Source organism: Cololabis saira, chromosome 16 (assembly GCF_033807715.1).
Source record: "Cololabis saira isolate AMF1-May2022 chromosome 16, fColSai1.1, whole genome shotgun sequence".
Classification (NCBI taxonomy): domain Eukaryota; kingdom Metazoa; phylum Chordata; class Actinopteri; order Beloniformes; family Belonidae; genus Cololabis; species Cololabis saira.
In genome coordinates, this window is record NC_084602.1 from 33343721 (window position 1) to 33360968 (window position 17248).

The 17248-nt window shown below is 39.1% G+C and overlaps 1 protein-coding gene across 3 annotated transcripts in view; it reads left to right on the top strand.

The window, feature by feature from the left end:
- The window catches only part of LOC133462292 (CAP-Gly domain-containing linker protein 4-like), a 68495-nt gene that overhangs the window by 34579 nt on the left and 16668 nt on the right, over positions 1–17248 (top strand). For 2 of the 3 annotated variants that reach the window (XM_061743460.1, XM_061743459.1), the window contains exons 10-12: positions 9514–9609; positions 10764–10958; positions 13242–13376. In XM_061743460.1, coding sequence (XP_061599444.1) covers positions 9514–9609; positions 10764–10958; positions 13242–13376 — 426 coding nt within the window. The remainder of the gene's footprint in view (positions 1–9513; positions 9610–10763; positions 10959–13241; positions 13377–17248) is intronic. The other variant, XM_061743461.1, reaches the window with a different exon arrangement.

Here is a 17248-nt window from a genome sequence, read left to right on the forward strand (position 1 = left end):
GTACACTGGGCTCAAAAATCTGTCAAAATGTTTTAGTGCGACTTTGGTTGGTACAAGTTGCAATGTCAGACAACATTAGACTAATTATGTAGCGCTGGCAAGCAGCCGTCATCCAACATCTAGTCAGTGTTACCTTACTGTAATTAGACGTCAAGCCAACATTAGGTTTTTAGCAGAAATCCAGTTTTCAAATCTAAATCATAATCCAGTTATAATCAAATTGTTCCAACCTCACACTAACTTCAGGTGTTCAGAGAACAGGACATAGTACGACATTTACCCCCTCCACTTTTTATTCGTGGATTTGTGGAAGACAAATGATTTAAAACATTTAATGCATGGCCTTATAACCCGTGCGCCTTATGTATGAACATAGACCCGTTCATTGATATTGCGCCTCTATTGCACCTATTGGTCCACAAAATACAGTATAAAATGTATAAAAAAGGCTGCAAAGGTTTTAAGACAAACTTTGAACAACTTCATAACTACAGTTTCAAATATTATTTATTATTGCAAAGTCGACAGACCATGGGACTGTAGCCTTCCCCTTCAGGATGTGGCTGCAAGATCAAATGATCAAATGATCACGGCAAGATCAAATGATCACTGGTTGATAGAAGATAGATACATGAGTGCAGTTAAGTTTTTTTTTAAGGCATGCTGGAGTAAAACATATTGCCCGAGTGAGTGAGTGAGAGAGTGAAATAGAGTGAAAATAACTGCTGGTACATACAAAAGTCTCATTGGGAGCTACAGACAATGTTTTGTTGGCAGTACCTTTGTTTAGTACCTTTGTACCTTTTGTTTTGACTATTGAAATGTTAATTTGCTTTATTTTGTAAAATAATAATGAAGTAAATCGCCAAAAAATCTGACTTGAATCAAACATTAACATTAATATTGGATATTAAGTTCACCGTGTTCATACCTTTCAAATGTGTTTCCAATGACCCGCTCTATATGCAAATGAAAACACAGCCTGTGTCATATATTCAGTCATATTTGCAACAAGCAGACTGGGTTGGATGGGTAATCTGACTTGCTGACTCACCTTGGGTTTATATGACTGGAATCAGACAACAGCTCAAGGAGCAGAGACCCATTGGTTCATATTTTTTAGATGACAATAGACCGACACATTCACATCTTCTTCTGTGTTAGCCCCTAAAATGATGACAGCTTAATTTTGGCATTGTAAAATGAAACTTCAACTGAATTTTATTTTTATTTTTATTTATTATTATTATTTTATTATTTTTTATTTATTTATTTTATTATATTTTTTTTTATTAATATTTTTTTGATACTGAAAAAAAGAATTGAAATTGAAAAAAGTTTAACTGAAATTGAAAAATAAAAACAATGAAGTGAAAATAACATTCACTTTTTAAAAAGTAACGCAGATCCTTTTTTTTACGTTCTCAGTTTTTTTTTCAATGCCAGACCTTTCAGTTTCAAAGAGCTGTCACTGTTTTTGCGCGGAGGGGCATGTTTGAGGGGGCGGGACCCGCCATGTGCCCTACTTTCAAATAATCTGCATATAATTTGCATATCGCCGAAGGCTGCGTGATGAAGTGTGAGGTTGCACATTTATCAGCTGCAGGATTATGGAGCTAAAACAGTCTCAATGTTCACAAATGCACTGGACAATTTACAAATGCAAATATTTTTTTCAGTAAGTTTTATTTTACAATGCCAAAATGGATTTCAGTACCAACGTAAGCTGTCATCGTTTTATCTCCGTAGCCCCACCCCTCCCTCTCTTGTCCTCTGTGCCCAATGGCAGCTGCCGCTCAGAGCGAGTCAGTGACGGTATGAGCAGCGGGGGGACAAAAACAAAAAAAATTCCATCCTGAAGCTGTTAAATGTGCAAAAAAGATGCACATTTTCCCAAACAGCCTCAGCAGCTCTGTGTTCTGGCGTGCAGCAGCCGGCGGAGGAGGAGGAAGAGAGAGGGGCGCGTGAGGTTGAGGAAGCAGAGTTTAGAGGAAGCAGAGAAGAACATGAAGGTAAAACGGGACACGCGGAGTAACATTAGGTCATGTGTCTTGAAGTTAGCGATGATGCCTGGTAACATTTATTCCATTAAAGTTGATGATTCTCTGTAATAAAAATTACATTATCATACATTTAGATTGGATAACATTTCTACTGATATTCATCTAGGCAATCACTGCCAGATATTGTAGCATAAGCGGTTTTGCATTGTCAGATCTTATCATGTATCGCATGTCATCACTTAATGCATCACGACATTTACGAAGGCGGGGGTTTCTCTGATGAAGATGCACAGATGGCTGTAAAATAGCTTTCATCCATGGCTCTACTACGCTAAAATGAATGCCTTAGGATCAACGGACCAAGTGTAATTTTAAAGAGTTTATAATTTTAGATAACAGTCAAGTACTATGTTTACTTTAAAGCAGCACTATGTAACTTTTCCACCTTAATCTAATATTTCCAGAGTCATTGTGATGGTACATCAACTTCCAACAGGTTTAATGACACCTCTGTCATGGTCTGAGGGGTCTGTATCACCTTCACTGGCACTATGTAACTTTGAGGTGGATGGTAGGAACTCTTCCACACTAAAAAACTACACATTTTTATGGCTTTGACTGCTTTACGGCATACGTCACTTCCCCCTCCTTCCCGATTCGTAGTCGAGACGAAAGCTGGGCGGGGCGTGGAGCGCAGAGCTCAGCAGAAGCTGGTATCATGGCCGAAGCAGCGAAAAAAACGAAGAAAATAAAAGTTTTATCGGAGGAGGCGAAAAAAAGAAAGCGGGAGAGTAACAAGCTAAATGCCCGGACAAGAATAAACATTGGCCCGGCGTTCACTCGCTGGCGTGAGCTGAAAGACGGAGGGATGTCCGACAAGAGAGACAGAATTGTTACAAATGTAAATGTAGAGTTCTATGTTCAATAAGAATCAAAACTAGAATGTTTTCACATACAGGGGATTCGTCTTGGGTTCTAGTATTTTTCCTGAGAACTGTAAAATTGTGCAGGGCTGATGTGCAAAATATAAGGAATGGGCATTCAGTTATTCACAGGTTATAAAGTATTTTTTTATTTTGTCAGTAAGTATGTTGGACTAGCGTATGAGTTTGTAGTTTGGGGCGCATTATCTCGCTGAAACAGGAAAGGGGGGCGGGGGTGACTTCACTAATAAAACCAAGTTGAACTTAGGGATTTTCAACATCGTCATATTATATTGTTTAGCCAACAATAGATACATGAACTCTTCACTATCCATCTTGCAAACGACCGCTGACAACAGAAAAGTAGTTTTGAAAGTCCGTCCTGTCTGCTCCCATTCATTATCAAAACAAATGCACGTGACGGGGACACGAATTTTCCGGCAGTACGCGCTGGTGCTCATGGGAAACGTAGTGTTCTTTCTGGTAAAGCATTACCGCTTTTGTCCAAAGGAGCCGCCAAACTAGACAAAAGCTGAAAGTTACATTGTGCTGCTTTAAGGAAGGTGGAAACAATTATGGATATAGTTTTTGATAGTTGGTGGGGTTTATTTAGGCTGTAAGACAGAGTCTACCGAAATCTGTTCAGTTTCTACAACATGCTGTGATCATTGCTTTCACAGCTCCTCTGGGCATTTATTTTATTAGATAAAGATAAGCCATTGACAGAGTTAACTCCTTCATTCAGTAGCCATCACAAATATTTTGACATCCGATATCTGCGAATTGTAGAGACAAAACTGAATAAACAGTTATTTGGTTAGTACAATTTATTTTCAAGGTGTATCACGTCTGTATAGGATTAATAATCGCAGCACAGTACCTAATTAAGTATTATAATTAACTTTCACCTTCCTGTTTGAATGGAACCAATAATTTAAAATAGTGAAGCAGTTGAAACGAATTATGCCTCGAGCAGATCATTTTTATTAATTTTTAGTAAATCTAACCGATTATGGATGTTGAGCACAGCCAAGTGACTAGAAATCAAAGTGTGAGCAATTAGACGAAAACGTTCTGATTATTTGGCAGTGGGTTAACAACAAGTGACTTTATCCTTGCACTGGTCACTTGTTTATGAAACGGCTGCAGGTTTAAGACCAGTTGAGAGCAGGCGGCTCTGCATCCAAACTGCCCGGGCAGAAACTCGTAAAATGAAACTGAACTGCAGTTATCAGACTCAACTGCAGGTTTTCATTCTGAGCTTCTCCAGGAATCAGCAGATGTACTGTCTGTAATTCATCAGTAGGCCCTGTGCGCTTTGCCGTGCACTTTCTCTCACTTCCATCAACAGAAAACAGGGAAAAAAAAGAGAAATCCGAATGTGTGTCAACTCCAAACTCTTGGGAACAAGAGACTGTAAAGACTGATGAGAACAAAGCTCTTTGTGCTAAGAGGCTCTTAAGTTGTGGCTTAAATGCACATAACAGTAAAGTGGAGAGATATTAATGTGAGTACATATGTTTGTTTGCAATATATATTGTGGAAAAAAACCCATTAAATGCTCTTTTAATACGTTCTTTCCAACAAGGTGAATGACTGGACTGAAACCGAGTGTCTGTTACTTGAGAAATGATCCAGATTTCAGTAGATTTAATCAAACAGTTGCATGTAAAAGAGTCAGAACATACATCAGGAGTTTGGATGCAGAATGACGATGAAACAGAGGAAGCATACTGATTTTAAAGGCATTCATTCTTACGATTCGAGTAGACAAAAACATCTTTAAGGTCAGAGTTAATCTTTTTTTTTTTTGAGCAGACTACCAGTTTGTACACTCTTGGGCCAAGGCCGTACTTTGCTGCTCTCAGCAGTTTTGGTTTAATCAAGTGGCCAAGGCCAAATTTGTGTGTGTGTGTGTGTGTGTGTGTGTGTGTGTGTGTGTGTATATACTGTGTGTGTGTGTGTGTATATATATATATATATATATATATATATATTACACACATGCATACATACGTACATACAATTTGCTTTCTGATCATTATCATTTCTTTCTTTAGTTCATTTTTTTAAACACAGTTTTTTTGCTAGAAGGTAATATCTTGCTGTGAAACCATAAATTTGCAGGTTCAAACTAATAACCACAATCTAAAACGATTGGAATTCATCTAAACTGGTCTAAATGTCATTGCTCATTGATTGAATAATTTAGCATACATTAATGTTCAATAGGCAATTATTTGTGGGAAACTTGAACTAGGAATTACTATGTTTGACAAAATTATTCAAAATTAGTCGCAAGGACGTGATATCTTCATTACATTATTACAGTATTGCAGTAAGGTCATTAAGGATTCATACTGCTCACAGTAGACCACATACAACCTGACAATAAATGTACATACTAGAAAATAAGGTGCATATCATTACACTGCAACGTACAATTACTGTAAATATCCGTCTGTTATTTTGATACTCATTTTGTCATTATTTAATTCTTCCGTCTTTATTATTGATATTACCAGTTATTGTTATTAGTTACTCTTATATTACCTCTTATATGTATTCACTGTATTATTATTATTTCTATTTTTATTTCTATTGATGCCTCTTGTTTTGCACTATCCCTTGCTGCTGTACACTGCAAATTTCCCGCTGTGGGACTATGCTGTACAATGAAATTAGTCTATCTTATCTTTGGATTAAATAACTCATTACTCTTTTCTTCCAAATAGAACAATGTATTTAATAATGTATACCTACATTTGGCATGTGTCTGGATCCCTATATTGACATTTTTGGTTCTGACATGGTGGGAGTTTTGTGCTTCATCCAGAGGAACTGTTGAAAAGCATCTCCACAGTTAGACCATTAGCTGAAGACGAGACTCTACCTTCTTATATTTTTATGCTAATATAGAACGCGCCTCATTTTTCTACTCGTGAGCTATCGTGTACTATGACATGCAGGATTTATTGCATCTCAGCTTTGATACTAATCTCTGTTTGAAAGTGGATTCTGAACCACTGCCAAAGGACGGTGCGTAGATTGACTGCTTGACTGGATAGAATCCCCTGAAGGCAGGTCCTTCAGAGTTGTATGACAAAAATGACACCTGGTCATCGTGTCATTGACTTCACAATATAGCACAAACCTTGTCTTAGTATGTTTTTGTGATTCTTGTCACCTATCTGGCAAAACAGCTGTATCTCGGTGTTAAAATTGTCTGGGTTTTGAAGGCCGATTGATCTGGATGTGACTGGAATAACGGACCTCGGTGAGGCCTGTGGAATTCGGTGATTGATAGTCCAATTAAGCAAGGTTTAATAACTAGGGCATGGACAGGTTGAGTGGCCTAGTAGCCATTAATCACAAGGTGTGTGTGAGTGTTTACATATGGTATGCATTGCGTTTGGGGCAATGTGTGTCTGCAGCACGAACAAATAGAACTGAACTAATTTATGACCTCACACTTTTCAGGGCTTCTGTCAGCCATGTACAGCCCAAACTTTCAGAGTTGTCTGCATGTTACTATTGTGCCAGATCAACGGTAGAGAAAGCCTGCTCGTGTTTATGATAGACGGCATGGGGCATTGTAGAACTGTGTCATCTCACTAACCAGGAGAGATGGTCACAGCGGGCTGTCAGGCTGTCCCTGTCAGTCTGCCAGCAGAAGCTCAGGCCTCGCCCCGGACACAGACATCACTGCTTTGATCCATGCAGCATCAGTCTGGGCCGTAGTCCGTCACCTGATGTGGAAGTCAGTGTGTGGGCAGGATGGATGAAGCCAGGAGGTCCAGGGAAGCTAAAGGTCAAGTGACAACAAATGCTTGCTATTTTCAGGTAGAATCTAGTCTTACAAACCCACCCCAGACTGTGAGACTCGGCCCTCACCTCTCCCCTGTCCATCTGCACGATGAGCACCGGCACCCCACAAGGCTGTGTGCTGAGCCCCCTCCTGTACTGTCTGCTTACGGAGAGGATGTCCTGAAACTGGCAACCTGGTGCACAGAGACCAACCTAGCTCTGAACACCCAGAAAACCAAAGAAATCATGGAGAAGGGTCCACAGCTTCCGGTTTCTTGTTGTTCTCATCTCTTTTTTTTTTTGTATAGATATCTTTATTGAGGGCAATAAAAAAGAAAAAAAAATAAGATTTACAATAACAATATAATTATCAATACCCCCCCCCCCCCCCCCTTTTTTTTTTTTTTTTTACTTTTCATAAAATTAATTAAACCAAAATAAATAAATAATAATAATAAGAGAAAAAAAATAATAAGAAAAAAAAAAATAAGTAAATATAAATAAATACAACAACACACCCCTCTCCCCTTCCCTCCCTCATATGGTCAATAGATTACATCATTCAAGATCATTTAACTTCTTTTCACATATGTCTTTCAATACTGGAACAAATTAATAATAAATTAAATACTCAAGTCCTGCGTAAACACATTCATTAATATAGTAGATGATTCAGATCGTTAGTCCAATAGAGGCAAAAAAATCCAAAAAAAGGTCCCCAAATAAGGTCAAAGTCTCTAGTTTTTTTTTCTAACTCATCTCTGATGACATCTCCTGGACAGAGAACACCACAGCTACCACCAAAAAGGCCCAGCAAAGACTACACTTCCTGATAGTCCTCAGGAAGTGAGAGCCTACTGACGTACTGTGTCACAGTATGGTAGGTAGCTGCACCACAGCGGACAGGGAGAGACTCCAGAGGGCGGTCAAGACGTTACAGAAGATCATTGGCTGCCCTTTCCCCTCCCTGAAGGACATCTACACCCCTGCTGCATCAGCAGAGCCAAGAATATCACTAAGGAAAGCCTCCACCCTGGCTCTGAACTGGTTGACCTGTTGCCCTCAGGAAGATGCTACAGGTGCACCAGGACCACGACAAATAGACTCAGAAACAGTTTTTTCCTGAAATCTATCACTACCCTGAATTACAGCATGCGGTGACTACAGTCTGACCTCAACCCCTCCCTCCACCTGGACTTGACATGACTAGGCACTGCATACTACGTACTGTCTCCTCTGCAATGCCCTTTCCCTCACCACTCGTGCAATATTTTACACGCAATAACAATTCCGTCATCTACATAACTACATCACTCTTATTTTTCCAATAGGATTTGATTTGTTCTTTTCTACATTATGTAAATATATCACTTACCAAATTGCGTGTTGCACTGAAGAGTGAGATGCTCCAGTTTGATTATATGCACGTACGGCTCCCCGTACACGTGTAAATGACAATAAAAGACATTCTGTTCTGTCTATTCTAGTCAAGTTCAGAGTGGAGATGAACTATTACTCAGAGGGCGTTATTTTTCCAACTGCCTTTAAATGTGAGCTGAAATAACAATAAATAGCAGGGTTTTGGTCTTTTGTTCAAATGTACAGCTAAGAGTTAATCAGATACATTTATATGTGCTGAATGTAAATTTATTCAGCTGTGATTGATTGGTCTCTCTCTGACTAACACCAGGGACACACACACACACACACACACACACACACACACACACACACACACACACACACACACACACACACACACACACACACACACACACACACACACACACACACTTCTATTTTTAATTAAAGCTTTAACTCTCTCCCAGTTATCAAGAAAAATATTTTACTGTTACATAGTGCCGTAAGAAGTTATTTTTTTTCTGACCTCACAATATAATGACAACATTACTACTTCTTCTAGTTAAAGGAAACAATTATTTATTTTTTGTTTTTTTTGTTTTTCCTTTTATGTTGTCTGCTGTTTGAAATTACTTCAGTGTTTTTGTTTCGTTTGAGTTTTTGTGCCTGTAACTGCCTCAGCATATTTGTTTTTATAGTTTCTGTGAGTCTTGTTTGAAAGGTGTCCTTAATTGAATCCCCCCGTCATCTTGTGTTTTGTTTTCCAGCATTGTTTTCTGCCTCTAAAAGCTTCATTTTTTTTGTTTCTCAGTTTAATTTTGTCTCTTTTAAAGTCCACCACTTGAACTGTTTCTGCATGATTGTTTAAAAAAAATCTATATTTTGTTCATACAAATGTTAAAATCATATTTATAATTTGTTTTTTAATTTGCATCGATTATGAGGATGTTCTGGGAGATGCAGCGAGGCATCGATGGAAATCATATACAGGACTGTCTCAGAAAATTAGAATATTGTGATAAAGTCCTTTATTTTCTGTAATGCAACAATGTCATACATTCTGGATTCATTACAAATTAACTGAAATATTGCAAGCCTTTTCTTATTTTAATATTGCTGATCATGGCTTACAGCTTAAGAAAACTCAAATATCCTATCTCAAAAAAATTGAATATTCTGAGAATCTTAATCTTTTTTATATTTCAGTTGATTTGTAATGAATCCAGAATGTATGACATTTTTTGTTTTTTTAATTGCATTACAGAAAATAAAGAACTTTATCACAATATTCCAATTTTCTTAGACAGTCCTGTACTGACAGGCTTAGCAAATTGAACCCCTTCTACTTGTTGAAGGGATCTTTATTTACCAGTCTTTCAAATTGTGAAAAAAAGTCAATTTTTGATCTACTTGGAAAGGTTTATGTCCCTCTCTTCAAAATACACCTGAGAATCCCGAGGGTCCAGGTGTTCCCAGTCAGAGCACAGAGGGAGATGCTTCTGTCCTTGACGCAGGTACTGCAGTTGTAGACGAGGCTGCTTGTAATGCACCTGCTTCCAGTCCGGTTTGAACTGTATAGTTTTGGTGTGTATAGTTTTGATTAAATTATGCAACTTATTAGGGCTGGGCGATATGGACCAAAAGTCATATCTCGATATTTTCTAGCTGAATGGCGATACTCGATATATATCTCGATATTTTTTCTGTGCCATAATTGGGGTTTCCCCCAAAGCATTATAGCATAGCATCTCTGTTAGCTTCATTTTTTCTGAGGCAAACCCTTAAAAAAACAGTCAGTTTTAATACAAAGCCTCGTGCCAAATGTCACACAGGTTCCTTTATTAACAGAGGTCTGCACAATATCAAAATGTATAAAACAAATGAAATAAAAATAAACTGCCTGCATATATAGAATAAAATGCTTCTTGAATAAAATAAAACAAATATCCCTTTCCTGCATAACAATTACATTTAAAATACACTGTGCAATTAATACAATGTAGACAGTAACAGGCAGACTTTTCCACTGAGGTTGACAGTTGTGCAAATAACAAAAAAATTGTGCAAATCTCAAATAAAACATTCAAGTCAATTTGTCACAAAATAAGCTATATCAAAATCATTAAAAAAATAAAATGTAAAAAAAATATATATATATTTTTTTTTTTTAATAATCGATATAAACGATATTGTCTCGTACCATATCGCGTTTGAAAATATATCGATATATATTAAAATCTCGATATATCGCCCAGCCCTACAACTTATGCAAATCCTAGTTCCTCCACTGTTTTTGGCAATTAGTGCATCTTAATTTATGAGTCCAACATCCAAATAATACCAGACTTTATTGTTTATGTTCTTATATCCGGAACACTCAAAAGAATAGGAGGCAAAATACAGATAAAACAAACGTCTGTATTTTATTTAATCACATGTTTGTAGGCCAAAGTGGATGATGGATTCATTATTCAGAGAGTGGGTTCACATTGAGTGCTGTTTACTGTTTAGATTGCAAAATGGTTAAAATGACTAATGTACTAATAGAATTGATCCTTTTTTCTGTGTAGCTTTTATTAACATTTATTTTATTAATTTCAACGCTCGACTGGATTACGTGACCTTTGCTTGATATAATGTTGATTTTTCTGCACAATTCTTTCCGTAGGCATCCTCTCCCGCTCCCTGTCCTCTTCCTCCTCTTCACTGGACTCCAGGCATGGACCGGGCGCCCGACCTCGTCCGCTGCCACGGCAACGCCTCCCTGCCCGTCAGCGAAGAGAGCGCGTCTCCCCGAGTCCCAGGACGACGCCCTCGCCGGCCCTCAGCTCGTCCTCCCGCCCGTCCACCCTCACAGCCTCAGGTCAGAGTAGAAACGGTTAGGGCTGCAGTGAATAATCAACCTAGTCCACAAAATGTTAGTTGCCAATTAGGCCTGTGTTGAAAATCGATTTTCCAATTCTAAATCGATTACCATATTAATTCCTAAAAATCGATTCATACTGTATGTCTAAAGATCGATTTTTATTTTTTTTATTTTATTTATTTATTTTTTTTTTCATCATTACATTACAACTTTTGGTTATTTTTTTGTTTATCCCCAAAAAAGTAATGTTTTGTTGGACACGAGAATAACTGGTGCCATGTTTTTGCCTTTAAATATGTTTAAAGGTATGAAAACATTAAAGTGTTAGGTTATACTTGCATAAATTGTCTATATTTCATTACTTTATATACTGTCTTGGGGTTAAATTTGCAAAAAATGCTAAAAACCAAATGCTCAAAAATTAAAAACAAAAATAGAACGAAAATGGAACAAATAAAAACGGAATGTGGAAAAAAATAAAACCGATTTCATGCGTCTCTGTTTCCTCCCTGGATCTGTTTGGTAATTCTGACCCACATGATGTTTCTGAAAGCAGTTCTATCAGCATTCTGGGAGCTGATTGGTCCTTACAGCATCATTAGCTGCAATACCTGCTGTTTAATCATAATATAATACTAGTAGTAATATTTTGCATAACTACAGTCATATAATTCATGCAACAGCTCAAAAAACAGTTTTAATAACACTAACCCAAATCCATATCGGAATCGAATCGGATCGAATCAAATCTTGATAATCGATTCTGAATCTTAAGAATTGAAATCGAATCGATTCTTGACATTTGAATCGATCCCCAGCCCTATTGCCAATGAATTTAATGATGGATTATTAGTTGGTGACGTCATCACACGTCTGTTTCATGCAGAACTCACAAAAACACACTTTAGTGAATCTTGTCTGTGACGGTTTGTAGTTGTTACTTCACAAGTCCTGAGGCCGCCCTAAGTGTGCACCAAGGCAAGTTTAATTCTTTTAGCACAATTGAACAACAATGCGATTCAAAGTGCTTTACAAAAACATTAAAATAAATAAATAAAACGCAGGATTTAAAGTTTAAACAAAAAAAAGCAATAAAACAAAATAGAGTTTACAGGATTCAACCCTGTGGGAAATAGAGCAAAGCTCTTTCTCTCTACTTTCTGGTCTTCTTTTTCTTTCAGCTGTTCTCTTCGGGGGTTGCCACAGCAAATCATCTGCATCCATCCGAGCCTTTTAAGCCTCCGCACCCCCTTCTCTCACACCAGCTAACTTCATGTCCTCTTTCATTTCCAGTAGTCCTTGAATTTCCTAGGAATCTAAAACAGCCTACTGATTACACAAGTTAAATAAATCACATATTTCTGACTGAAAACATCATTTTCAGTGTTTTCTTGTTGGTCGGCATGTGTCATAAATAATTTCAGGCTAATTTTAAAACCTAATAGCTGAATAAGATGGTTAAAGTTTTTGCGCTATTCATAATCTGATTAGTTGATTCCTCGTTTTAATAATCTATAGATTATTAACTATTAGAATAGTCATGAGTTGAACTGTTTTATTACCCTATATAACAGCTTTTTCAGTGTTTGTAGGACGGAGTGTTAGGGCCAAACTAAGACAAAAAAATAATTGGAAATTACGAGAATAAAGTCATAATATAATGAGAATAAAGTCGTAAAATTACGAGAATAAAGTCATAATGTTGCGAGAATAAAGTCGTAATAGAATAAAGTCGTAATATTATGAGAATAAAGTCGTAAAATTACGAGAATAAAGTCATAATGTTGCGAGAATAAAGTCGTAATAGAATAAAGTCGTAATATTATGAGAATAAAGTCGTAACATTACGAGAATAAAGGCGTAATATTACGAGAATAAAGTCGTAATATTACGAGAATAAAGTTGTAATATTACGAGAATAAAGTCGTAATATTATGAGAATAAAGTCATAATATTATGAGAATATAATTTATGAGAACTCTAACAGGAAGAGCATCTTCTCCCTGTGTTAAAATGAGGAATATTGAGCATCTTGTGAAGTTATACTTATATATGTATAATATATTTAATATTACGACTTTATTCTCAAAATATTACGACTTTATTCTCGTAATTTTACGACTTTATTCTCATATTATTATGACTTTATTCTCGTAATTTCCATTTTTTTTGTCTTAGTTTGGCCCTAATACTCCATCGTAGTGTTTGCCATCGAGAAGAACTAATATTTTCAAGCTGACAGTTAGTCTCAAAGTTTTGAACTGGCCTTTGTTCTTGCAGGTTTTCGGAGTCGAACCCCTTCAGGAAGCAGCTCGCTGTGTGACGGCTCTGAGGTGCGAGTGGGAGAGAGGGTGCTGGTGGTCGGCCAGAGAACCGGCGTGGTGCAGTTCTGTGGGAAGACCAGCTTTGCTCCAGGTCAGTCTTTAAAATACATCCCTTTACAGAAACACAAAGATGCCGTCCGCTTAAAGTGCTCTGGAAACTTTAACAATTATATTTACAAAAGAAATGTCAATGGTGAAAAAAATGCCCAGTGCAATTTCTGATTTCTTACTGTAAGTAAAATGGCAATTTAAAAAAAGTTTCTGTCCGCACGTATTTTTTGACTTGTTTTATTTCTTATGGTCATGGTCTGAAATTAACTTTTTGATCACTAGTCGAATGAACTGGCTGATTAAAAAAATCCACTGGCCAAGCATATTTTTTACGGCCCAAAATACTAAACTGCCTTCTTAAGTTCCATTCCCTTCATTTCTCTACTTCTCATTGAGATAAAGTATTATGTTGAACACAGACTTAAAGTGGAGTCCAGAAAAATTTGAAGTAGAATATTTTTTTGTGTGTGTCTAAGGAACACAAACATCCCAAGATGCACTTTTTGTCCCATCATAAGCCCCTTTTACACTGACAAAGACTCCGTGTTTGACACTTGAATCCAGCGTGTGACCTGTTCTTTATATATTAACTGACACGGGGGTGAAGTGTCGTGGTGGCCTCGCCAATAATTCTGCTCTGAGGGTGCACTTGACCGCAGGTCAGGTCTGATAGAAACAGAACCGGCGCAGGGTCGGGGGTCGTGGCAGGATTTGTTGATGACAAGAGGGCATGTCTGCGAGCTCCTGATCCTCAGAGCTGTGGACGTCATAAACACATTACAGAACCGAGCCCAGCACGCGTTAAACACGCGTTCTTCATCCAGGGGGAATGGCGCGCTGTAACCAGTACTCGAGTTGTAAAAAAAAATCAGGGGGGATGGTGGATTTTATCATATGGGGACAGATAATTTGTGCTGATTACAAATAATATAATATATTACAAATAATAGCAGTGACCAAAACACCTGCAGAAATACTGCAGGAATGACATAGCAGCAGTTAAATGCAGCTTTCTGTAAGCTTTAAATATCCACTGGGCTTACATCAAATACATCAAAACACAACAATAAAAAACACTTTTCTGAACTTATCAATATGACTCTGTCCTTCACAGGATAAGTAAAATGCATCACTGCAAAACTCAAAATAAGAATATTTGTCCTATTTCTAGTTAAAATGTCTCATTTTAGTAAAAAAAATCTTATTACAACGACAATTTTCACCTTTTTCAAGTAGATTTTCACTTGAAATAAGTAGAAAAATCTGCCAGTGGAACAAGATTTTTTTGCTTGTAATGAGAAGATAAATCTTGTCCCACTGGCAGATTTTTCTACTTACCGTAATTTCGCGACCATTCGGCGCACCGTGTGGAAAGGCGCACCCTCATTTTTGTGTGTCATTTTTAGATTTAAAACATACATATGGCGCACCGACCCAAAAGGCGCAGTCTACAGAGCAGAGCTGCACACACGCGTGCCGCAAAACACGCCGGCCGGAAAACACACACACCCGCTGCAGAACGCACACACATGCAGAACGCACACACAAGCACACAAGCGCTTATTTAAAAAATAGAGCGGGAGCAAAACCTCTGTTTCTGCATTAAAGAGCTCCGCTAATTCAGCTGCGCCAGTCCGAATTTCCTCGGTGTCAGACACTTTCTGCACAACAGTAAATAAACTTTTCATACCCCGTTGTGCGGATCCTCCACTGCGCAGAGCCCGTCTCTCCCCAGCGGGGTGGAGCAGCGCGCGTCACAGCGGCTTTAACCGGGAATGTGACCTGTTCGGACCGGCTGGGACCGAAGCCACCCACCTGTATAGGAGCAAGGGCTCCCGGGGAAAGACCAGCGGCATTTCGGCCGGATATGCCCCGGGGATGGTGCGCCCTGGCCCGGCAAACCCGCGGCGGGAGCCTGGCGGCTCCTGAGCGCATCCTCTGCATCTTGGTTAGGCTACCAGAGATCAAACCGACAGATTTGCCTGAAAATCTCGCAGGGTGAAGTTGTTCCGACCTGGGACAGACCCCTGAATAAATAAAGGTAAGAAAATAAACGTTTCATACCCCGTTGTGCTGCGTTGTGCTGCGGATCCCGACCGCGGCGGTCCCGGGTCCCGCGTCCCGGGTCCCGCATCCCACGTCCCGGGTCCCGCGTCCCGGGTCCCGCGTCCCGCGTCCCGGGTCCCGCTCCGCGCTGGTCCCGGGTCCGCTCCCCGTCTGCTCCCCCGCGCTGGACCCGCTCACACACGCGCTGTCGGGGAGCCGGTACCCATATCCGACAGGAGCTCCAGTCCGAATTTCCAGACCTGTCTCAGCCACCTGATCATCATCATCCCTTCATCCAGCCCCCCCTTTCCATTCGTCCTTATAATGACTCCGGCTGGAAACGTCTTATGCAAAGTTTTTCTTTTAAAAATCACCATAGGTTTCTGTCCATCAGCTGCGCCAGTCAAGCGCTACATAAATGAGAATCTGTATGTGTCGCCGCGAATACACACCCGCGCATGTCGGGGTCCGGTACCGGGTTTGTAACCGACAGATTTGGCTGCAAATTTCGGAGGGTGAAGCTGATCAGACCTGAGACAGACCCCAGAAATCTCTGCTCGCAAAGCGGCCGGGAACCAGGTCATCGGACCCGCTTGGGGAACCAGGAAGTCGGCTGTAGCAGCGACCATCACCGCGCTGCTGCAGCCGCTGCTTTAACCGGGGAAAACACACGCGCGCTGCAGAACACTCACACACAAGTGTGCTTATTTAAATAGAGCGGAGCAAAACTTAGTTTGATTGTATTTTATTTCACTTTACACATCAAGCAAATCCTTAAAAGTTTTCATCTTCTGTTTCGCATTAAACAGCTCAGTGGATGGTCTCATTCAGCTTCACCCGCCCCCTTCTCCCTTTACCGTTCTCATGGCCGGCCTTACATTACCGTAATTCAGGTAATAGACACGGCGCACCGTTTCTTAAGGCGCCCGGCACATTTAAAAAAAAAAAAAAAAAAAAAAGTTGCGCCTTATGGTCGCGAAAATACGGTATTTCAAGTTAAAATCTACTTGAAACAGGTGAAAATTGTCAAATAAGTTATTTTTCTGGTGTTATTTTTCTGGTGATGACTCTAAATCACAGGTGTCAAACTGAATCCCAGAAGGGCCGGTGTCCTGCATGTTTTAGATGTTTCATTGCTTTAACACACCTGATTCTAATTAATCATCGTAACCAGCTTATCATCAAAGTCTGGATAGTTCTGTTGATGACACAGTCACTTGTATCATGGTGCAATGAAATAAAAACTCAACTCCAGTACTGGCTGTAACACCTAATGGTAGACACGTTTACCTGCCAGTGTGGTGGAAAACCTCTGCAATTTACCCAAAAAGTCATTTTACCCACCACTAGATTTGGAGCCTGCTCATGTTACTGAAATACTGCTGATAAATATTTGGTGTGTACTGTATATATTAGCCATGGAACAATTCTTTCATGAAACCATGTAAATTTGATAACATAAAATCAGTTCACATCAGGCGAAATATTACAAAGCAACACGTTCATGTCTAATTGGGGATGTGGTCTTTTGATTAGTTGCCTGCAAATCAATAACTAACTGTCATCACACGCTGTGAGGGTATGCTACATAGCACTGTATTGACGTCTGAGCTGTGAACAAAGACCTAACAGAGCACAGTCTTTCCTATTTTAAAGAGAATATGCCTTTGTGAGCGGTGAATTACTAACAGAGCGCTGTTGCTAACTGTGCGTTGGCCGGGAGGGCGACGAGGATGAACGCTGTCTAAGCAGCAGGCAGCTGATGGAAACTGGGCCTTTGTTTAAATGCAGTGGTAATTTCTGATTCAATTAGTTCGTTCGTTCGTTTTTATTTATTTCGAACATGTATATAAAAAAAAAAAACAA